The sequence below is a fragment of the Leptosomus discolor genome, chromosome Z, assembly GCF_034619465.1.
Source record: "Leptosomus discolor isolate bLepDis1 chromosome Z, bLepDis1.hap2, whole genome shotgun sequence".
Classification (NCBI taxonomy): domain Eukaryota; kingdom Metazoa; phylum Chordata; class Aves; order Leptosomiformes; family Leptosomidae; genus Leptosomus; species Leptosomus discolor.
Genome location: NC_141419.1, coordinates 81,835,413 through 81,859,661, shown reverse-complemented (window position 1 = coordinate 81,859,661; position 24,249 = coordinate 81,835,413). Strand labels below are relative to the sequence as shown.

Genomic DNA, 24,249 nt, shown 5'->3' with positions numbered 1-24,249 from the left:
ATCCTTGTCAACAGGATGGCAACCAACAAGTTATATCCCCAACGCTCTGCAGATATTAAAAATATCAGGAACAGGCACAGTGTTATTTATCTCAGTCAAAATACTTTAAATCAAACCCAGGAGAGGTCTTGAAGTTCCATTAAAACTGCCACATAATACAAAAATGTCTCTAACATTTGGCTTCCTTCATCCTTGATAATTAGGTGAGATTTTACGATGCTCATCACATGCTTGCTCAGTGCTTCTCCAAGGCTCTTAGCACCTCTCTGTAAAGCATTAAGACACTTCTGTGTGGCTTTAGAAACAAAAGACAGTTTGTAGCCAGTTTTAAATGTTTTTTCTTAGCAAGCATGATCAGATGTAGTGCTTCCATCATACTGCAGTTCTGTGTTTTCTGATTAGTAACTGAACAGGGCCCTCTGGCACAGATTTAATAATATTCCAGGCATCGTAATGCATGAGGCCAAGCAATGATTTTCCACTAACAGCAAGAATTTCATCTCCAGTTGCGATGTTTCCAGATTGCTCTGCAGCACCACCTAGGAGCAAAAGGGGAAAAAAAATCAGTGTAAAAAAAAAAAAAAACCCACCACAAACAAAAATACCCCCAAGAAACAACACACACACCCCCCGCAAAACGTAAAATCACAAAAATCTGCTTTCCATTGTGAACAGAAAATAAACCATTTTTCCAAAAGTGCAATTTCATAACAAGTCACTTATGTTCAGCTCCACTATAGCAACCTGTCCCATCCTGCACCTCACAGAAAATGTTAATTTAACCAAGATAAATCCTTGTTATCAGTAAAAATGTCTGGTTTTGAAGGAAGAAGCACAATTGCATGAAATATGCTGTAGATTATCTCTGTAGCTGTAGAAAACCTCATTGATAAAATGAACATACAGGTTGTATATAGTGTGGATGTATTTTCTGAAATGGAATTTTAACACGGTAATAAGCAGATAACGCAATAGAATGTAAAACCCAGATAACAGGGATGAACAAACCAAACACAGGTTGCAAACTCAGGACAAACATACCACAAGCAGCTCCTGAGAGGGGCATACCCTTCACTGCTGATGTTTTCTGTAATGGTAATTTAACTAACATCAGCTATCACATGGAGGGGAGGGGAAAAAGACTGTATCTAAGCATATAAATGAATGAGCTCAAAATTAAACATGCCCTTTACCCTCAGAATCACCTTTTAAAGAGGGGAAAACAAACACACACAGAGAAATTGATAAGGAATTCAGGAAATATCAGTTTGATTTTTCTCCTTGATGAGAGAATAAACCATTAAAAAGTAATCCTGTAAAAATGCCGCATGCCCACAGCTTCATTGAGTTTCAGCTTCCTTTAGAAAGTGCTGTATTTTTCTCTAAACTGTATCTCAGATTAATACATATTAAAATCACAGCACAGATGTGGGATTGGTTTCCTTTCTAAACACAGTTTATGTAAGTTTAACTACCTGCTGACAAACAAAGCATCCAAGAGTGGCAGTTTTGAATACAAACATCACACGCTCTTGGTGAAAGCTAATATTGATACCTAACAAAAAAAAAAAAAAAAACCCAAAACCACAACCCCCCCCAAAAAAAGTAAAAGTAATCATCGGGTATAATGCAGGTTTGGAACCACATTGATTATCTGCCCTGCGTTTCTCTTAAAAAGAGAATCTGATAAGGCATGAACTTCTTATCAAACCATTACAATATGATATTGCTGCTGTAATTTAATGTCTAGAATAGTGAACAAGCCCAGGGAGGAACTACATTGTATTTACTAAATCAGATTGTTCCACATTTACTAGCAAAAGCAATCCCTCACCATTCCCAGGGGTGCTTTTTTTACTGACCACTTTTGGCTAGCAAGTGGTAATAAACAAGGGCCACAAAACCCACATTTGCTTCAAAAAAAAAAAAAAAAAAAAAAGGTAGTCCAAGAATTAAAATGTCTGTACACTGCACAAAACAAAAACGGGAGTAATATTCACTGCGTGCTTGTAGTACCTTTAAATATTCTTTTTACAAGCAAGGGCCTGTCTCCAGCAATGGAAGCTTTTCCACCATCAAGACTGAACCCCAAGCCAGCAGACGTTTTCAATAATTCAACGCAGATGACATCATTCATATCCACATTTGGATCTGTGACAGAATATACACAGCATCTTGTTATGCAGTTAACAGTAAATTGCAAGTTGTGTTTGGTTGGTTTTGTTTTTGCTGCAGTGACAAAGCAATTCAGAGTTCAATTCATATTCAGATTAGAACATGTTGTCACCCAGTTTCTCAGAAGTGAATGTGTGTTATTGCAGCTGCGCAGGGCAGACAGTACAAAATGTATTTACACACAAGAGACATTTTCATTTTGCAACTTTAATAAAAACCTGCCAAGGCATTTTTTTTTCCAGCAAAATTCAAGCTTAGTAAACTTAGCAAAGACTTCAAACATCGACAAAATAACTGAAAAATTATAAAAATAGTGAGCAGAGAGCATTTATTTTTCTTTCATTTGTTCCCACTTGCTTATTCAATGAGCCACATCTTTTTAAATAATAGTGATTAATGAAATGTTACACTAAACAAACATGTTCCATCCTCTCAAGGAAATGTCTGTAAACACTCATTAGTGTGAATAATTGTTTCTGGTCTCATATCTATGGAAATAACCATAACTACCTGTAGGGCATCTTGCCTCCTAAATGGCAAGTATTTTTAGAAGGCAATTGCTGTAGCTGACATAAAATACAGTTTTGCTTGGGAGGAAATAAATGTACAGTTTTGGAAAACGGGCTCTTTGCCCTGTGTGAATGTAAAAATTATGTAGCCCGCATTATAACAAATTACTGCTACTGTTGTCTCAAACAACTTCAAATGCTATCTAAAAACACGCGAAGATGTGCTTTGCCTCTCAGGATGGAAATATGTTCTTAATAACCCAAGACTATGCTGTTTGTGAGATAACGTTGCCCCCTAGTGCCTGCACCCGGCAGATATTCTGCATTTGTCAACGTGCAGGATGCAGGTTGTTTAAGGTAGAAAGGGATTCTGAAGTAATCACAAGTATTGTATCTGTGGGAGCAATTCCAGAAAGGCTGATCCATTCATTTACAGAGTGCTTTCTATTTATTTTAACCCGTATTACAAAGCTGTCCTATAAAAGCCAGTGAAAGCATAAACCAATAAAAACTGCCACAGAAAAAAACAACCACCAGTAATGATTACGGCCAACAGGTGAAAAACAGATGAGTGGCAGCTCCACGTCCTGGTTTTGGGGTGGTCTGAGCCGCGTGCCTGGTACTGCCCTGGAAGGCAGGGGAAGTCACATCACCCAATCTCTCAGCAATAAGCCCACTGTCTCCCGAGGACACTGCAGCAGTGCAGCACTGAAACAGGTCATACCCTGCTCCTGAAGCAGTGGCACACAGACACGTACTAAAGGGTTTCGTGTCTTAATTCTACAAAAAATGTGAGAGATCTGTTTGTAACAGCCGAAGTGCAGCCTTCACACTGAAATGCTGTCTTGTTCCCCAACAGGAATTTACCATTCCAACAATACATTTCCACTTAAATCATTAATCCCTAGTTTCCTATGGGATGGCCAACTTGCATTTGGCTTAGCTCCATTTATGGTAATATCAAAATCTTTTTTTTCTGTGCTTTTAGTAGAAACAGTATGAAATATGCTATTATAAAGAGCAAGTCCAGTCCCTATGCATAACAATCTGCAAGGCTTGGGTTCTTCTTTGAGGTTGTGTTTTGGTTTTGGTTTTTTGTTGGTTTTTTTTTTTTCTTTTTTTGGTTGTTTGCTTTCTTGCACTGACTACTGTTTTTACTTACAAGGAGTTTATCCTGGACTGGAAGAGTATGTGGAACCACCAACTTCAGTAGAAATTGGATTAGGCCCTAAACATCCTTCTAAGTTTCTGCCTAGTTATGATATTTAAAAAAAAAAAAAAAACAAAAAAAACACACCAAACCAAACTGCATTTAGGCTCCAAAGAGAACAAATAAAATTTAAAGGTAATTTCATTTGCTCCCTTCAATCACATAAGGCACAGACGCTTTTAATCTAAAACACATGGACATTTTTCCCTTCTGTCTGCTCTGCAAGGGAATCCTTCCAATTGTTTTTGGACAGAGATCATACCTGTTCCTATTTCCATGGAAACACCCTTTCCAGACCCCACGCATTTTCTGCCAGTAGCTGATATCTCAAGTCTGGAAGAACTGTTTGCTTTGTCCTTTTCCTTCTGGATGACAATGACCGCGTATTTGTACAGTCTTGCTTGGTGAAGAGTATTCAGGACATCCCCATGGACTGAGCTTGCAAGAGACTTGCCATTGATTGACAGAACAAGATCTCCTCGATGAATAGTCCCTTCTTGAGATGCCACTCCCTTTGAAAACACTCTGTGGACCTACAAGAAAGATTTTAACTTAAGAATGCTTTAACCTCATGACGACATAGTGCTCAATAGGCCAAGGGGAACATGGAAACCCTACAAAGTTTGCGATCAGTGCCCACCGTCTGGGTATCAAGCACACCACACTTGCTCCAATGAATACCCTCAAATACTAAGGCCTAAGCGACTGGACAAGAATCCACAGTTAGGGATGGCGGGGCAGGGGAGAAAGAGGAAAAGACGCTATTATTGCATGGTCATTTCTAAGCCTAAGACGACTAAAACCAGCAAGAGAACATAACATCACAAATCATTTATGCTTTCACTGAACTCCTCAAAGGTCTTCAATGAACATACTTCCAAGTGACACACAGGTTAAATCCACATCCATGCTACAGCAACCACCAAGAACAACAGCGCAGTGTGTGACACCCACTCCCCCAATTCCCACTGACTGAGACATGCGACCTCAGCTGAAAACAGCATGCACGCTTCAAAGCAGTGCACAGTGTTTGTGCAAAGAAAGGCTCTGACTGCTGCAGCTGTACAAGTGTTTAATTGTTCATCCCAATTAGGCTGATCAAGTATCATGCAAATATATGCAAAGGGACTATTTAGTGGCTTGAAATGCATTTTTTTCTACAGAAAAAAAAAACTGTCTTCAGAGCAGATTAAACTTTGAGTAAACTCCAGCAACTGCAGCTGAGACTTAGATGTCCACCATTTGCAGAAAGGAATTCACTAAAAGACTCAAGACCTGGTATTTAAAGACTGACCTATCAGGCACTGTAATTTTAGCAGCCAGAATATGGTTTCCCATACACGCTGTTCTAGGTCCGCTGGGGAAAGGTTCAAGGCAGTAAATCTGTGGACAGAATCCTGCATGGCAGTTTCTCTAAGAATTTCTTCTAATACCCAGACCAATGGTGAGGAATCAGAAGCATTTTGGCTCCTGTTCCCTCTCACTGCACGGCCATGCTGACATGGGCACCTGCCACAACCCTACAGATCTGAGGGGGTACATTTCCAGTCAGCCTAAGCAGGTCTTCAAAGCTGGAATAACAGCCTCCATGACAGATGTAGACACCCAAATGCAAGAGATGAAGGGACTACAGGGGTCCAAAACATCTGCTGACTTCCCTTATATGCTCAACTCCTCAGTACCTTGAATCTCACTACGCATTTCCATTTCTGCACCAAAGCATGGGCAGAACAGCCCATCTAAGCAGCCCAGCACCCAGTGGCAACCCTAAATGCAGCTGGGACACAGAATCCCAGTAGGTCAAGGACATTAACACATCAACACGTTCCCCGCCTGAGAAGCACATTTCAAACACACTGAACGAATCGGATCTGGAAAGAGCAGGAGCTGATGCTCTTTTGGTCTCATGGCTAATGGCATTCAGGAGAAAGTCTTCATCAGCTACTCAGCCTGAGAGAGCTCAAGATTGGATTTTTACATAGTGTCCCAGTCTCTAGGTGAGGAGCCCTCTGGGGTGGGATGCTGTTGAGCCTTCCTCTGGCTCACAGCTGCCGCTACGAGTGTTTGGGACAGACAGAAGGAACACAACCTTTTTAGCCGGAGTAGTGGAGTCTGTTCCCTAGACCGTAACCATGTTCTAATTCAAAGACTGCTTCATGTAAAATACATCGAGTATTTTACCTAAGGGTGAAGAACTGGCTGGGCGCCAGGGCTCAAAGGGCTGTAGCGAACGGAGATACATCTGGCTGATGACCAGTCACCAGCGGTGTTCCTCTGGGCTCAATTCTAGGGCCAGCTCTGTTCAATGTATTTATCAATGATTTGGATGCAGGAGTTGAATGCACCGTTAGCAAGTTTGCTGATGATACCAAACTGGGAGGTGCTGTTGACTCTCTTGAGGGACAAGAGGCCTTGCAGAAGGATCTGGGTAGACTGGAGCACTGGCCAATGATTAATGGGATGACATTTAACAAGAACTAATGCCAGATTCTGCACCTGGGACAGGATAATGTCAGGCACAAGTATAGACTGGGAGAGGAGTGGCTGGAGAGCAGCCCTGCAGAAAGGGCTCTGGGGGTGCTGGCCGACAGCAGGCTCCGTGTGAGTCAGCAGGTGCCCTGGCAGCCCAGAGGGCAAACCGCATCCCGGGGTGCATCACCCACGGCACGGCCAGCCGGCCTAAAGAGCTGGTTGTCCCGCTGTACTCAGCGCTGGTGCGGCCTCCCCTTGAGCACCGTGTGCAGTTCTGGGCCCCACCATTTCAGAAGGACGTGAAGGTCCTTGAACGCCTCCAGAGGAGGGCAACAAAGCTGGTGAAAGGGCTGGGAGGCAGGTCCTGGGAGGAGCGGCTGAGGAGTCTGGGCTTGTCTGGTTTGGAGCCAAGGAGGCTGAGGGGCGACCTCATCGCCCTCTGCAGCTTCCCGAGGAGGGGACGTGGAGAGGGAGGTGCTGATCTCTTCTTCCTGGGATCCAGTGACAGAACGCATGGGAATGGCTCAAAGCTGCGCCGGGAAGGTTTAGGCTGGACATGAGGAAGCGTTTCTTTACTGAGAGTGTGGTCAAACACTGGAACAGGCTCCCTAGAGAGCTGGTTGATGCCCCAAGCCTGTCAGTGTTTCAGAGGCCCCTGGCCAATGCCCTCAGTAACACGCCTTAGGCTTTGGTCAGCCCTGAAGTGGTCAGGCAGCTGGACCAGATGATCAGTGTAGGACCCTTCCAACTGAAATAGTCTATTCTATTCCATTCCACTTACTTATACTGCTCTTGTCTAAGAGGAAAAACCAGAAGATTCCTGCAAGGGCTGCTGCAGGCCTCAAAGGCTGAGGACATATCCTTCTTCTAATCTCAGCACTTAATGGATCCCTCTCCTTCAAGGCAGAATTTAAATATGTATCCTGTTTAAAGAAACTGTCACACAGGACACTGGTTGCCTTGGATATTTCTGTCTCACTGATCTGTTTTTGAACAGTACATCAGTGCTTGGTATCACTTTTCATACAACAACATCACTTAATGCCTCACAGTATCTTTGGTTTAGAATGCTGTATAAGATTTTTTTAAAAACAAACAAACAAAACAATAACCGTCATTTACTGACCACCCACAGGTCTTAATAACACCAAAACACATTTGTGAAGTGAAATCAGAATGTTTGCTGAGATCCGAAAAAGTCATTCTCAGGATTTGCAAAATCCTTCAAAACCTTTGCTGCAGAGTTCACTTTCAAGGGCTGGGGTTGAAAATCTCTCCTAAAAGGTTGCATGCACTGCATATGCATGCAGAATTTTATTCACCTGCATAGGATTTAGATCTAGCTGATCCCACTGAAAGACTTTTAAAGACTGAAAACATAATTGGTACCCATCTGCAATAATAAAAATTACACTTCCCAGGCACTCTTTGATTTCAGTAGCAGATGGCATGCAGCCACCTCTGAGAGACACTGTTTTATGACTGTGAATGACTTGCAGTGAGTCTTGATAAATGAGCACTTGATCTGATCACCAGCCTGCTTTAAAGGGAGCTTTCCAAAAAAATGACTTGCAGCTATCACTTACTGTGACTGATTTCTGTTCCAAATCTATTCCTCCAGCAACACTAAATCCCAGGCCAGCTCCTTCTTCTTTGTGCAAGACTACAAAGTATGTGTCTTCTTTGCTCTAGCAGGAAAACGGAGGTGGAGGGGAAAGGGAAGGAGAAGAAAAACAAAACCAAAGATCAACACAAAGTTCCCACAGAAATTACAAACTCCCACTACCCTCCAATTATGGCGGGTGAAAAAAGCAATTCAAGGAATTAAAACAGAGACATTAAACACATTTATTTTCATGCTAGAGATCAGTAGCAGCCAGATAAGAGAACTCACGTGACATTAAGGATTTCTTCAGTCAGTCCAAGACTAAAAAGCAAAGTCAAAATTAGGATAGTGGAAGGGTATTAAACCTCGAGCAGCCTAATTTTCACATGCTGTAATCAACTGCGTTGCTCAACATTTTGCAGCCAAAACTCAATAGCTCCCATACACCTTTCTAGACCTGTACTTTCCAGGGAATTACTAACACCTTTGTTATCCCACTTCTCCTTCCTCTTAAAAGGCAGTTACAAAAATGTAATGCAGGGCAGTTGCATCAACCTCTCCTCAGCAGTGCTGGACAATCTTGCAAGGGGCAGTGGCTACAAATTGAAGCTTGGGAAGGTTAAATGGGACAGCAGGAAAAACTGTTTCACTTGGGAGATGAAAATAAGGAGCCTATTAGTGATCCAAACAGGACTAAGCTGTGCTGTTGTGGAAATCGGAGCATCTAGCACAGGAAAAGGATATGTCCACGTCTGCACCAGGGCTGAACTTGGCTCCAGACCAGCACAAAGGTCTAAAGCTGACTTCTTCGAAGTGATGGCCTGCTGCCAAAATACAGAATTTGCCATGAGAGAGTAGTCGCCCCATCCAGCAAGTCTGGTGCTGTCTCCTGAACAGTTATTAGGACAAAACCAGACGCTGTTACACAGACCACATTTTGTGGTGTAAGGAGGACTGTAAGCAGCCATTTGGTGGAGCAAGGGGACAGTAACTGTGGGGCAGAGCATCAGAAGTCAGGGGCAGAGCATCAGAAGTCAGGAGTAGAAAACAGGTCTCAGTTTTTCGCTGGGATCCCATCCAACGTAAGTTATTTCCAGAAACTGCCAGCGCTAAAATTAATGGCACATCATTAGAAACCAACCTCTTAATCTATTTAGTGTTAAATGACGTATTTAGTTCACTAAACCCAACATTTTAACTCAGCATTTGCCTTTTAATTTTTTTTTTCAAAAAGCACAGGGAACCACAGATCATTATCAGGTTTTGGTGAAACAACAGTCAAATTCTTGGTCTCACTGTGTGCTTTTTTGCCAAATAGTGGCCCTGGAAGATTTTCTGCCTTAGAGGCATCCCTGCAATACACACAGCCAAAGTTAGAAACTAATGCTACTCTGTTCCACATGACTGATCCATCAGTGCCCAAGGACAAAGGAGTAGTCAGGGCTGAACATCTTACTCCACAGTCTTTTGTAGATGTTAAGACCCTTCTGACACGTACTCAAGTGAGAACAGCTTTATGTTAGGCCAGAAATAAAAAATCAGTTAAGTATCTAGGCTAGACCCTTTGAAAGTGCAGTGAGCGTAATGGAAACATACACATATCTTTGACAGTTAAGTACTATAGCAACCCTTTTTGTTTAAGAGGTCAAGTTCTTTCGAACCCTTGCTACCACAACTTAATTTTCTTAAACGGGGAAAGAAAAAAAAAAAAAAAATCAGAGGCTCAGATGTTAGGGGTTTTGTGAGGACCACACGTCCTAGGCCAGGCAGCAACACAGTCAGAACCCTGGCTTCCCATTGCTGAGGTCATGCATTTACTCCCTCCCCAGCTCTCAATGCTGTCCTCGGCCAGCACATGTACTACGGGGCAGAGAGATCTGGCTACGGAAGCTTATTGCCTCACTTGGCCACACAGTGGCAATGCAAGGCCTCCAGTTATCACCTCTGTTTAGCCCGTTAGCCAGAGATCATTTGGCATAGAGATTTAAACAACAAAATGCCCACATATTTATTTTTTTTATTTTAGTAGTCCTTACTAAATGCTAGCAGTAAATTCAGCACTGTTCAGAGCAAAAGATGATGACAAACTCTTCCCAGGGAAGCTCTCAGCCTGAATCAGGCAGTCTATTTCATCTTTCAGCAATTGCATAACTATGGAGAACTGTCCTATTGTATATTTAAATCTAGCATTTGACTAGCATAAAATTTTCCAGTGTACGTGCCATACTGGGCTTAAATATGGATAAGAAACTATGCAGACAAGGAGTGCACTCCAAAAAGCATTCAGCCTTATAAATATTTGAGTTCTCAGGCTTTGAAAAGTCGCATAAATAAATAATCTCTCCAAGCCCCCATGCAAAATACTTTTAAGAACACTTAATTACCTTCAGCCAGAAGCACAATCCAATCCTAATTTTACCAGTAAACCTACCAAACCCTCATGGTTCACCAAGCTCTTGGGACTCGCAAGCCCTAGCTAGGCTGTCCCTGGAAGGAGGCAAAGACAGGTATTTTGCTTAAGTCCCATTCCCCCCAGCCTGTTCTACATTCGAAATAGCAGCCTTTTTGAATAAGATTCGGGAACGCTCTAAATGCAGCTCAGCCAGCAGTTACGCAGACCAGATGGCAGTTTCCCCACCAATGCTGTCATTATTTTATCAACTTCTGTTCTGATTTAAAAAGGATGTGGATGTATCCCACAAACACAAACAAGGAAGTAATGTTCTGGCAGCCATTTCACTTTGGAGGACTTCTTTAAACAGTTTGAAAATCATGGAATCATAGAATAGTTTGCGTTGGAAGGGACCTTTAAAGGCCGTCTAGTCCAATGCCCCTGCAGTGAGCAAGGACACCTTCAGCTCGATCAGGTTGCTCAGAGCCCCATCCAATCCGACCTCGAATGTTCTACCACCTCTCTGGGCAATCTGCTCCAGTGTTTCACCAACCTAATTGTAAAAAATTTCTTCCTTACATCTAGTCTAAATCTGCCCTCTTTTAGTTTAAAACTATTACTCCTTGTCCTATCACAACAGTCCCTGCCAAGAAAATTGCCTCCATCTTTCTTATAGGCCCCCTTTAAGTACTGAGAGGCTGCTAGAACGTCTCCCTGGAATCTTCTCTTCTCCAGGCTGAACAACCCCAACTCTCTCAACCTCACAGGAGAGGTGTTCCAGTACTCTGATAATTTTTGTGCCACTCCTCTGGTCTTGCTCCAACAGGTCTGTGTCTTTCTTGTGCTGCATGAATAATGAATTGATAATGAAGCAAGGTATCTTAATGCAACAACCAGTTTCCAAAGAAGAGAACAAAAAGGTCACAGTAGACTCCTACAAACCATCCAGCAGCGGTCTTCTGGTGTTGCAAGCCACCAGTTCAGCATTAAACAAAATAAATTAAATTTCCGTGATTGCAGCTTCCAGCAAAAGGCAGATGCTTCCAGGCACAGAGAGGAGCAGAGCTTCCCTTGCGTGGCTGGGGAAGTGCGTCTGACCCAGACGGGTGGTCCAAAGTTAAATTCTGATGTGCAATTATTGGCAAACCCAGGGGTTTCTCAGCTGTAATAATGACTCAAATAGAGGCATACAACTCCACTTAAAATAGGTCTATTTATTGTGGCTCAAACCTGCTTTTGCATCAGTCAAACAATACTACTTATACAAAAGCCATTCAAACTTATTATGGGTCTGTAACAGGCATGCAAATACCATCATTAGTAAAACTACCATCAACTGTAACCTACCACAGGACTACTGGAGGAGGTCTGAAACTGTTCGGGAGAGATTTTTATTTGCCATTAATAAAACCTTTAAAAATACCACCAATAATATAGTTTTATCTTCTGGTTTTTACCTTTACTTGTGCTTTGACTTCTTGCAGCATAGTAGCAACGTCACATTTTGTTACTACTCCTGACAAAACAGATTGCAGCTTTTGCTGGTCCAGGGTTGAGACAAGCAGCTGATCCAAGCTAAAATGAACAGAAAAATATAAAAAGACAGCTTTGTATTTCTAGACCATGTAGAGATGTATTTCAGGTATACAATGGAGATTGCATTAGGGTAAATGATTAAGGGCCAGCTCATTAACAAGCAGAAATCTTGAAAACAGGTAAGAAATGGTGTATGCTGGGAGAATGGGAAGGGGCAGAGAAGGCATCTCAAAAAATCAGTCCCCTGTTCTGTTCTCCTCCTCCTTCCCCAATGATTTTAGCAACAGACATTAACAAAACCAAGGAGACAACTACATCTGAAGACTGCTTCTGGCAGGACAAGTTCATTTGTCACTGCAGGCTGTGCTGGCAGCCAGCGCTGTGCAGCCTCCCCTCCATAGCGGCTGCTGTGCCATAACGTGGCCAAAAACTGATCAAAACTAGCTACAAGGGACACAGAAAAAGAGCCTGGCCCTGACAGAATGAAGTGTTTCACCCTGTACTGAAGCACAGCCACCACCAGACAGCAGCATGGCAGCTCCGAGTGATCAAGAGCACGAAGAAGAGCACCCCAGATCGTGAAGGGAACAGGGGCTGGGGCCAAAGCTGCAACATGCTTTGGGGTTGACTCGGGGCAATGGGGAAGCTTCACTTTGGGAGAAGCTTGTGGGGAATGAAAGTGAAACAGTGGTAACAAAGCCAATACCAACCTGATGGACCAGCTGTTTTCTGAGCGCTCCCCATCCAGACAGCTGCCAGGGGGCGCGTCATCATCAGAGGCAGACCCCGATGTCCCTGAGCCGCTGTCCTGAGGGCTGCTGGCACCTGTTCCCATCCCACTCGCCTCAGCGGGCCCGCAGCAGGCCGGCGGGGCTGCGTCACTCCGGGCAGGCACGCCGAGGGCTCTGCGGGGCGTGATTTCCAGCTCCGTCTTGAAGCAGGTGGGTTGTGGTGGCCCTGAGAAGCCCTCTCCACACAGCTTGTCCAGGTCGGGCATGCTGAGGGCCCTCAGCTCCCGCAGGCGGGAGCGGGACAGCGGCGGCCGTCCCAGTCCTCGGCTGCGGCGCACCTGCAAGGCTGAGGCGGGAAAGGCAGCACCGTCTGCCCCAGCATTGCCCTCCTCGCTCCTCTGGGGCTTTCCTTCCCCCTTGCCGCCTTCTGCCACATGCCTGGGCTCTGCGCTGGTGGGAGACTTGGCCATGGCACTGGCTGGGTTCGAGCTGCCACCGTAGGAGCTCAAGCTGCGCCGCAAGGCCCGTGGTGTCTCGGTGGGGCTGGCTGCAGCCACCATCCCACCACACGACCTCCTGGCGAGGGAGGACCTCGCAGCCGAGTGTATATTGATGGCCTTCACGATGGGCCGGTCAAAATTTGCCAGGTTTTCAAAGGATTTGATCCTCTGTTTGACAGAGAAGGATGAGGTAGGTTCATGTGGCCAGTTCAGCTCATAGTAGTAGTAATTTCTCCTGAAGCTCCTCAGCTTATTGGCAGCAGGGCAGCTAATGTCGCTGGCTGAGTGGGACATGTCATGGACTCTCTGAGTGTTTTTGGAGGTGCAGGCCTGCTCCTTCTCGCTCTGGCCATTCGACAGATTCAGATGGACCATCTTTAACATCCCTGTTGCTGCCTGTGGGTATTTCTCCTCTGCAGCATGGCCCTGAGGGCCTTGCACAGGATGAACCTCTGCAACATGGCAGTCCTCCCTTAAGTGACCCGATAACTGGACCGGCATCGAGTAAGTCCTTGTCACGGGTTTCGACAAGCCATAGAGATTTCTGTCTCCAGTGGCATCCACTTTCGAGAAACACTGCATTGTACCCATCTCCTCAGTCAGCCGAGGGACTTCTGTGCTCCCCTCCTCTGTTTTCTCCAGCAATGGCAGCTGCAAAAATGATGCTGGTGAGGAAGACGCAGAGGAGGAGGAGGAGGACGAAGAGGACGATGAGGAGGAAAGCTTCACCTCAATGAAAGTACGCTGGATCTCCTGCCCTTCCAGCTGCTCCTGCTGAACTGAGGGCGACCTTAACGAAGAAGAGCCTCCGGCTGACGGCCCTATGTTTTGCAGATCTAACTGCCTAAGGTCATCTGCACTGTAGATGTTCTTCATTGTGTTCTGGCCTGTGCCACGGTTCTCAGTACTCCCTTTCACATACTCAACTTTTGGTATCCCCTGAGGAGGTGACTGGCTGTCTCTGGCTCTGAAATCTTCCACCTTAGCACCCCTACCCTGACACACCACAGGCTGCATGGAAACTTGCTTTTCTTTTGGCTTTCCCCATGCCTGCTGCAGGTCTGTTAGCTCCCCACAGCCACATTTCACTTCACTGCTCCCTGTTGGGCTGCTGGTGCCATTCAGGAGAGGCAGAAATGAATCTTCAGAAACGACCAGAGATGGCTTATTTTCTAGCTCTGACTTCAGAGTCCTTGAGGCTGCTGAAATGCTCTTGCCAGGATCTGGGTTTGTAGGTGAATTACGGGACAATGGTGTTTTCTTCCCCAGGAGTTTGGGTGACAGCTGTGGAGAAACAGAAGCCCTTTTCTGATCAGCCCCACTGACTTTGGTAGGATTAATGCCAGAAGAATCCAAATTTGCCTTTGCTTTGCTTTTGATGGTGAACCCTTTTAGCTTTGGTCCTGCTTTGGCCTTCTGGTTATTTAAAAGGGTGTCCATTATACCTTTTTGTGCCACTCCCTTAGACTCCTGACAGGATTTTTTCTGCGAGGATGGGCTATGCGGTACTGCAGCTCCTTTGCAGTGATTTGTGCCTGAGCTTTGGACTTTTCCATTTGAAGTCCTTCCTGAAGTCACAGAGCTAGTTTTCTCATATTTCCCTGGCAAGTCGTAAGTTGTATTAGCCTTTGGATCTTTAGATCTAGTGGGAAAGGGAGACCTGAGTGATATTGCTCTTGGTGATGATGCATTCACATGATTGCTGTCTGTTTTAGACAAGTTAGACGAACTGTTGGTTTCTTTCTTCACTAAGCAATAACTAACAGTATGATGACAGTCATCAATCACCATTTCGCTTTCAGATTTAGATCTCTGCTCATCATGACATCCCTCTTTCTCAAGCAAGTTGTTCTTCGAGCCATTGACATTTCCAGCAGAGCAAAAGCTTATCTTTTTGCAGTGCAGAGACCCTTCCTCTTTAATGGATTCACAGCCTTTCATATGTCCATTACTGTTCCCCAAACCCATCTGTTCTTCCGTACTTAAGGCACCATTGTTACAGAAAGAGTAAACTTCAGGGATACTAACTGAATTACTTAGGATATCTTTTTCTGTCAGAAAAACTGAGGAAGAAGAACACAAGGATGCAGAGGACACATCTGAACACTGTGAAGGACATGGAGCGGGACCACCATGATCTTCCAAGTCTAGTTTGTTGATGCTCGTCTCCAGCGACCCACACATTGCACAGCCCTCAGTCTGTAAAACTTTGTTGCTGTAAGGGTGCAGTGGGGACAGCGAAGATGAGCTTGTTGCAGATGTCAGACGCTGCTCCTGTGCGGGCTTTTGTGGATCATCGTTCATGCAACAAATCTCAATTTGCTCCTCATCTGACTCCATTACAGCACAGATTGCAGAAGCATTAGCAGCAGCGCAGGGCTCAAGCAACATCACATTAGCACTATCAAAGGTTTCTGTGACAGACTCTGTGTCCGAGTGAGAATCCTCTGCAGCCCCATACATAGACTTTGGGTTGCTTCTCTTACTTTCCGGAGAGTTTGCTGCAGGCGACTCATCCTCATTTAAACTGCTAAAATTCCTAGAATAGTTATTTAAAGAGTTTTTATTCACAGTAAAAAGTTTGCCTGTGTTAATGGAGTCCAACACAGACAGCCCCAAAACCCCTTGTGCATTAGTGCCACAATTCACATTTTTTTCCAGCAGCTCCTCCTTGGCTGGCCGTGGCTCAGATCCGGGACAGCCTTCATCAGTCCCGCAGCAGCACATCGTGGTGTACTCATCTCGGAGGGGGCTTTCTGCTCTCGACGGGGTGCGTGAAGCCCTGCTCTCGGGAGCACCCATTTGGCTGAGCAAGTCATCGATATCAGTGACAGGGATGATGGCAGCACAGTCGGAGCGGCTGCTTTTCGTGGTACCTCTTTGCACGTCTTTGCTCGCGGCATCAGGTGGCAGTGTTGCTCTCTCCACCGCACAGTCGCCACCATTATTTTGCAAACCTGCTCCTTCTCGCTTCCCAGCACTCGGTTCTTCCTTGGTTGCGAGGATGCTGTTCACATCGGCCTGATTTTGACCGTCTAGCCCTGGAGACAGGATGAGGTTTGTAAATCTGCTGACAGCTGTATCATGATAAAAATAAATTAAAAAAATTATGCAAAATCCTGTCAGATATAGGAAATGATATACAAAACACCAGGTTTTACTACAAAAACAAGACACCCATGTAGTCAGACTATATGGTTTCCTTTTGCTCTGCACTCCTCCTCTTCTGCAATGATGTTTACAACAAGTCAAATTAATCATAACCCCGTCTATTTCAGTAGCACACAGAAGGGAGCAACCCACTCATCCAAGGTGAGTAGTCATGATCTGTTTAATTCTCATCTTCGAAATTTCAGTAGTCAAGCAGCCAACTACCAAAGTGTCAGTGTGCAGTAAGTCAGGCTGAGCAGTTGCACTTCTCATTACTTGTTTGATCAAAAATGCCTCCAACAGATTGCAGAAAGTACACAAAGCCCCGGCAGAGCAAACAAAGGTGAACAGGTAACACAGCAACGAATTATGCATAAATAACTTTACTCTGATCCTCTCGGCACTTCTGCAGGTGTTTAATGTGACACACATGGGTGATGTTATACACACATTAAGCATATAGGCTTTACAGGATTTCTGGCACAGACCTTTCCTTGCTTCCCATACACGTTTAACCCACTCTTAGGCAACACATTGAGCTCCCTGTCACTGCTGCGCTCCGACACATTCTCGTTCACCATTTCTCCAACTCTTCAATTTTCAGCACTTCACCCCAAGCATCTACTTCTACCTTTCTACACTGCTTCTGGGACACACATCCCCATTCAAGCTGCCTTCCAGAGGCCAGTTACTACCAAATAAGGCCCAGAAAGTGCACAGAGAAGGAGGGGTGTACGACACAGTCATTGTTCTTTCATGCTCCCTCAAAGGTACCAGCACATCTCTCTAATCCTTGCACAAACCTGCAGGATTATCCACACCACTTAGGTACCCATGTTAAGAAGTGCCGATTCCTCGTGGAGTCAAAAAAGGGGAAGACATCTCAGAAGAGCAATTTGAAGCCAGGTTAGGATTTGAAGTACTGCCCTGCTTCAGTATGCTGGATCATACATGGAAGAGACCCTCTTCTCTGCCAGTGGGGCAGGGTGAGGGGAAGGGTAAAGCAGAAGAGTTGCCTGATAAGGAGTGCCAATGTGCCTCTACCATGGGCTTGCAAAAGCCACAGCAATCTATGGAAACAAGAACAGGACTCTGCCAAGCCAGGAATTCCTTAAAGAACAACTGGAACTGAAGCATCTGGAAGCACTTTAGGCTCCCAGGTATTAATAGGTACACAAAGAAGATCATAAGCTAGAACGAAGCAAAATATTATGTTCTTCCTGAATTTGAAAAGTATGCTTTTCTTTTTCAAACACCCATTTCCACACCACATAATTTGTACAGTCTGTGGGGATGCATATACTGCTGTAGCAGCATAAATCAGCTCTGAGAAGAAGCTAAGGAGGTATCAAATATTTCAATTCAAACTGGAAACTTTTCATAGGAAACATGCAAATAAACTTTTATAAGATTCTAATTTTCTTGGGTTTTCTGTTTCATCTTTCTGCACATTAGAGGATTCTGACACATGAAAGGGAAAGAAGAAAAGAGCCTTTTATTATCTTATTGTCCATTCATAAAAACATTACTTAACTCCAGATTTAAGAGAGATGAATGTGATTATAAATGGTCAATCTATTTACTGAACAAGCACAGCAGTAAAGCAGGTTGTCAGGACAGGGTTGCTGCTGAGTTAGCTCCAGGTCTGCATGAAATGACTCAGACCTCTGCAAATACTGGCAGGAGGGACATACTGTTAAGTGGGAGCTTTGAATGCTTCATATGGGAGTAGGTTTGCTCCTCTCATTGTGGTGCTAGGGAGGACCCTAAATCCTGGTTTGGTGATGAAGTGCTTTGCCTGGCTCAGCAACGCAGACATGATGTACCTCCTCTTTTTTCTCTGAATCAATGTGGGAAGCTGGGGCGGCAGAAGATCAGACCCAGACAATCCAAGGAACCTTCTTCACTGGTACTCAGAATAAATGGTACGAATGCAAAACTACATTCTCACCTGATGCTGCTTTCTGGATCTCCAGGGTTACAGATGTGGGAAGACACTGCATAAGCAAGCAGATTTCCTCATACGTCATCTTACTGACTGGGATACTGTTGATGGTGGTAATCTCGTCTCCTACAGCCATCTTGCCCATTGATCCCTGACACAACGACAGATTCAAGGAAATTACAAATACACACTGGAAGCCCTGCCACAGGGGCAGAGGTTGCTGTGAAGCAATTAATGGCTTATGCGCAACATTCCCTATTTCATATCACCGCAGAGCACAGGTACCACTGCTGTCAGTTTGCCAACACGTAAATAAAGAGCAGACTGTGCTTTTGCCAGGAGAAGAATTAATGATCAATCTCAAACATGAAGGTCAAAAGAGCTGCTGGTTTCTCTGAGAGATCGGTATTGGGATGGAGGACGTAGCCCTCTTCATTTAAATGAATTGGGACGAATCAGCCCTAGCTTCTTCGGAACTGAAACACTGTCTTACCTTGTATTTCATGTATGAATTACATTCCTGGTCACAACCTCCCACTGGACCAATGAGACTCTCCTAAATAACTAAATTGGACAGGGACTGAGCTCTTAACGTAAAAGCCTAAGTACATTTCTAAACACTGAACAGTAAGTCAGAGAAAAAGGCAGGAACAGAACCCAAATCCCCAGCTCTCAGAGGCCAATTCCAACTGCTACAACATATTCCCTCTTACCCTAACTAGATTAAAAATGCTACATCCAGCTTTGTGCACCAGAGTATCCGCCTTGCTCTTTTTGCACTTTTGCATCTAGGTCAGCAATTCCACATCCAGCATGAAGCAAGTATCCAAACTAGTATGTGCAGGTATGAGAAACAGAAAAGCAATGTGTTTCTGGTACTACCATGGCACTTGGCAAACCGGGCCAGCACCTAAGGCCTCCTGCTACCAGATCTGTACACAGAAGAACACATGCTTATAAAATAACAGAGGGTAATAAACGTTTTTACCACCAGGAATTACTTGTTTTGTCTTTGCCCCCGGTAAAAAGAAAGGAAACAAAAGAATAGTATTCCCTCAAAACTGTGACTGCAAGTGGGGATGAGTCCATCTCAGTCGATGTGCCTCTTGACTTCCTCAGTTTTGAATCAGCTAGGATGCACTTCTGAACCAGAAACATTTAACAGCAGCTTCAGAACAATGTGGGACGAGACATTTTGCCCAGCAGAAACAAACACCTCCCTTACACTTACTCTCAACAGATCACTTGCTGAATAATAATAATAACAACAACAACAACAATAATAACAATAATAATCTCTGCAAAGTGAAAGTAAATCACAATGAGCCAAGAAAAATTTAAAAATTACCATTTCTGCTGCTCCACCTGGCCGCAGCCCTGTGACAACAACCTTTAAGGGCATGGCCTGGATTTCCAAATCCAAGCCAAATGACTCATGCTCATTGCGAACCAGAGTGACTATTTCACCCTGGCCCTGCCCGGCCCCATCGGTTGCTTCACACTTTTTGCTGTGAGGGAGCATCCTTGCAACTGGCTTGTTGTAAGAGCTGTGCTCCTCCACCCTCTGTCTCTGAAGGCTTCGGCACTCAGTGCTCATCATGCTTTTCACTCTTGTGACTGCTCTGTGCTCAAGTTTTGGCGATCTCTTAGATTCGAGTTGTGCTTCCCGGAGCTCCTTCAAACTCAGGCTGCCAAGACGAACTTCAGGCACACTTGAGTAATCGAATGCTATGATGGGGAAGAAAGGAGAGTCAGTTTGCTCCAGCGTGCTGTCTGCAGACTCCACAGAGTTTCCTAAGACAGGAGAAGATGTCTCCGTGCCACCATATCTAGGTGACTCACTGTCCTGGCTCTCATCATCGATTTCCACAGATGAGGTTGTAATGACAATGCCAGAGTCCTCCTGGCTCTTGGCCCTCTGGCTTCTTTGCAAGTGGGAACTTTCGTCATCATCGCTAACATCACCATCGTAGAAAACAACCCTTCTCTGTCGATGAAAAGGGCTGCGGGCAGATTTGGGGCTGTCGCTGAGGATGCCAGGTCGAACAGACTCCATGTGCTTGTTGTGAAGGCCAGATGATCTCCCACTAGCTGGAGAAGCCAGATCATTTGCTTTTGTCACTCCTGCTTCTCTAGCAGCTAGGGAAAAAAAAAGTTATACTTTAATTACCTTTATAGATAATTTTTAATACCATGTGTCTGACTGCAGCAGAGTACAGTGGCTGTGTTTGCAGGGGAAGCTTAACCTCTCCTCACAAAGCAAAAAGTAGGTTTTTCACGTCCTCCCTCTAACTACAGTAAAAAGCAAGAGGGAAGGCAGATGGCTCTACTATTTATGGGTAAATCCCGAAACCAGTTCATGGCACATCTGGTTCTATTTTCAGTTTATTTCTAAATAATGACTATGACTCAAAGAAGAAAGGGATGCAAATTCACATGTGTACTTTACTTTAACAACAGAAATTCTTTCACATTTTGTTTAAATCTATGCTCAGGACTGCCTGCATCAATTTACAGAGAGTGCAAAATGCTTTGCTGAACAAAGATGCAAGCACATGACAATCAGTTTCAAATTAAAGACTAATAAACCCAAGAACCCTTTCCATATCCTTCCTAGAAAGAACTGCATCTTAATTTGTAGAAAGTTTTTTTGGTTTGCTTTGTTTTGTGCGTATTTTTAAATGTAAAAATGCTTTTAAGCATTAAATAATGAATTTTGAGAGAAAAATAAGCTGTAGACAAAGACATTATTTGGGTAGCATAGGAAAGGCAGAACAAGTGTAATATCCTTTGAACTTGAGATCAGATGCATGTCAGTAAGGAAATGTAAGATTCTTTCAGTCAATTACTATGGGGAGAAAGACACATATGCAAAATATCTCACGTCAAATTGAACATTTGACTGTTTTTACACTGCTACATGTGGCATTTTGAAATTGTGTATTTGAAAAATAGCTATGAACACTTTCATTTAAATGTAATCAATCAGACAATCATCAGTTATTTAAAAAAATGACTGCAGCGCTGTCAATCTGGTTTCAGCCAAACCAATCAAAGAAAGTAATTTTCATATAATCAGAGCAGCAATTTGGACAAAGTATCATGGAAACGGGCATTTATGTTCGTTGTGGTATACCCCGTCCATTTTCCAGAATTTCTATGATCAGCACTGGCTTGCACTACACCGCCCAGCATTTCTTACCAGCACAGGAATTACTGTGGCTCTCCTGTAAAGCAAACGAGCGCTCAGTGACTCTCCCCGCATTAGCCAAATGACCAGACACATTTCTGTTGCTTACTTAGGCCGCCAGGAAGAAGAGAGCCATCATCCAAAAAACTGTTTCTGTTCTTCTGACGGAGCTGCTCTTCATCACAGGAGCCGGTTACGGCATCAGAAAACGGGACCTGGCCCATACCATCGTGCGAGAAGTACTGGGAAAGCTCTGCCTCGGAGCTGACAGATCCCTGCTGAAAAGAAGTGAGCCTCGTGACCAGCCATCATTGGGGCTTAAAGCACCTGTCTGCATGCAAGCACCACAAACTCCACTCACACTGATCAATAACGGAAGTTTAAAGCCAAATTTTAAAATAGAGGACTCGTCAGTATATTGAGTGCCGAACTGTCAAACTTGGATGACTGAAATGCTGCACATCAATACGTTTTCAGCCAGTATAATAAAGAAAAAAAGGATTCCAAAACCCACTACTTTGCAGGTGTGGTTCAATGCAGAAACAAGGATGAAACCATTCATATGTGTAATTCCCTTTTTTGTACCTTCCACACAGAGAAGGGAAGGGTTTGTACCTCTGGACACAGTTTGTATGGCTTCTTTGGCTTTCCCAGGAAAACCAAAGACTTTTCCACTGCAAAATGGCTATATAGAGAGACCAAGCACTCAACCTTCTGCCCAGGGGCTCAGGTCTCTCCTGCTAACTTCATCTCTGTGTCTCACAGCACAGAGGTGCCTTCAAGGTGGCAGGAGGTGGGAGCCCACAGCTTTCTCTGCCATGCTCTGCACATCACACCCAAAGGCTACAGCCACACAGACGAACAGGAACTTGCTGCTGTCACAATTTAAGCATGTGACATGAGAAACAAACGCTTTTATAGAGCCCATACGACAGGGAAGGAGTATAGAGGTTTGGTTTTGAATTCCTTGATCAAATAAGAGCTTCAGTAAAAGCAGAGTATGAAGCAGACACTGTTTTTATTGCATTTAATCCTTTTACCCGGCTCGCTGGCTCCAGGAAGCGTTTCATAGTCCAGCTGAGTGGAGATGAGGTCTCTCCTTGTTTGGCCTTCACACTAGGAGATGGACTTTTTTGTACAGCTCCTGTTAAACACAGCTTAGTTAGATGCCAAAAATTAAAGTTGTGGTCCATACATACAAGCAAGGTCCTCATTGACATTCTGAGCTGGGGGCTACATTTAATCCCACTTATTTATTATCCAAACTGCTTTCCTGAAGTGAGATTTATTTAACATTTCACAAGCTCTTCCCTCAGATCAGGTGAAACATTATCACAGAGATACATTATGCTAGCCAGGTTCAGGACAGAGCTACAAACAACAGATGAGCAGGAGATGGTCTTCCTCATCTGCTGGAGCATGCTGTCGACTAGGTGCAACTTCAAAAGACAAATTAGCAGCCACTGGCAAGGCCTACTACAAAAAAGGTCTTAGCTGACTCAGATATAAAGAGGATAATTAAGAATTTAACATTTCTGTCTAAAAATCACCTTACTAGTCACTCTGCCATTGACAAGAGTTCGCTTCCATCTGTAAGATTTTAGGAAGTGCTAAGTCTGGAGTTTGAAAACATCAGACAAATGCCAGAGCACATATTTTGATATGACCCCAAAGATTAAAATGGAGACAAAACGTACAGTCCAGTAAGAAATATCTTGTCTTTTTCAAATGTACATAACAATACTTTCTCTCTTTTTTTTGCCAACTACATGAATAAGCGTACACAGATGGAGTTGATTCCTCCTGTCCTTTCCCTGCTGGGACACTGTGCTTCCCATTCATCTTGAAGACAGGATAGAGCAACCAGCTCTTGGCAACCCTACTTTCAGATCATGGTAGCCTAGAGAAACAAAGCAAGTGACATGAGCTATAGAGTTGATCCATTTGAACTGTATGCTTTTGCTAAAATTTCTTCAGTGGACAGAGTGATTACATCCCCTGAACTGTTCTGCTGTTTTGAGGGCCCTAAAAATATTGATGTTGGGGAACCTAAGAGCACGTCCTTAAACCTTCCTGCATCTGGAAAAGAACACATATTAGGCGAGAACATGCTGCTACCTGTGATGTGAGAGGAGCAGGCATCCTTGCTCTCTCGGTGGGTAGTACGTGTGATTGCTTCATCCATCTCCTGCTCAGAAACCTAAAGTCATGGGGGAGACACAGATCAAACTGCATAAACGAAATGAAGAAGAAAGTCTGAGCACTTATCACTACAAATACACGATACATTCCAGATATGCTACTATTTTTAAAAATGGAGTAAAGAAGACCTAGTTGAGAGCTCCTAAGTCTTGGTCCCCTGATTCAGACTTCCTCCATGCCACTTTCCTGCAGAAACCAGGAGGCAGAAGCCTGCTGACTTCATGAAGACTACATCCACGTGCCACATGACGCAAACAAATGAAGCAGCACCAGACTTAAAGAAATCAAATTAACCCATTACAGCACAATTTAAACTCAATTAAGTGCTGTACATTGATTTATTGAGAAAATATTACTTTAAAATAGACAAAGACTGCTTTGTACAAGCATACACCAGCAACAGAAGATACTGTACACTTAACCTACCGGAAGAACATCAGACTTCCCAAGATATTAGCTGTCTTTTTAATTTTCATTTCTCTTTGCTTTAAAAAAGAAAATCTAAACCAGTAATTGGTAATTAATGTTTTTCTGGTTTAAGAATAAATACTGGTTCACCATATTTGCTAATTTGGCCCTGAACTACCACCACGCACTTAATTCTTATTACTGGAAAAGTCCATATAATTTT

General features: G+C 43.9%; 1 protein-coding gene across 1 annotated transcript in view; it reads right to left on the bottom strand.

Moving 5' to 3' along the window:
* Nucleotides 1-372: 372 nt before the first annotated feature.
* PDZD2 (PDZ domain containing 2) overlaps nt 373-24,249 on the bottom strand; it is a 137,987-nt gene continuing 114,110 nt past the window's right edge. The window contains exons 14-24 of the mRNA XM_086479822.1: nt 23,535-23,616; nt 22,457-22,560; nt 21,526-21,694; nt 19,575-20,365; nt 18,233-18,377; nt 12,611-16,208; nt 11,822-11,939; nt 7,953-8,054; nt 4,157-4,427; nt 2,017-2,151; nt 373-539 (exon numbers count right to left, since the gene is read on the bottom strand). Coding sequence (XP_086335948.1) covers nt 373-539; nt 2,017-2,151; nt 4,157-4,427; nt 7,953-8,054; nt 11,822-11,939; nt 12,611-16,208; nt 18,233-18,377; nt 19,575-20,365; nt 21,526-21,694; nt 22,457-22,560; nt 23,535-23,616 — 5,682 coding nt within the window. The remainder of the gene's footprint in view (nt 540-2,016; nt 2,152-4,156; nt 4,428-7,952; nt 8,055-11,821; nt 11,940-12,610; nt 16,209-18,232; nt 18,378-19,574; nt 20,366-21,525; nt 21,695-22,456; nt 22,561-23,534; nt 23,617-24,249) is intronic.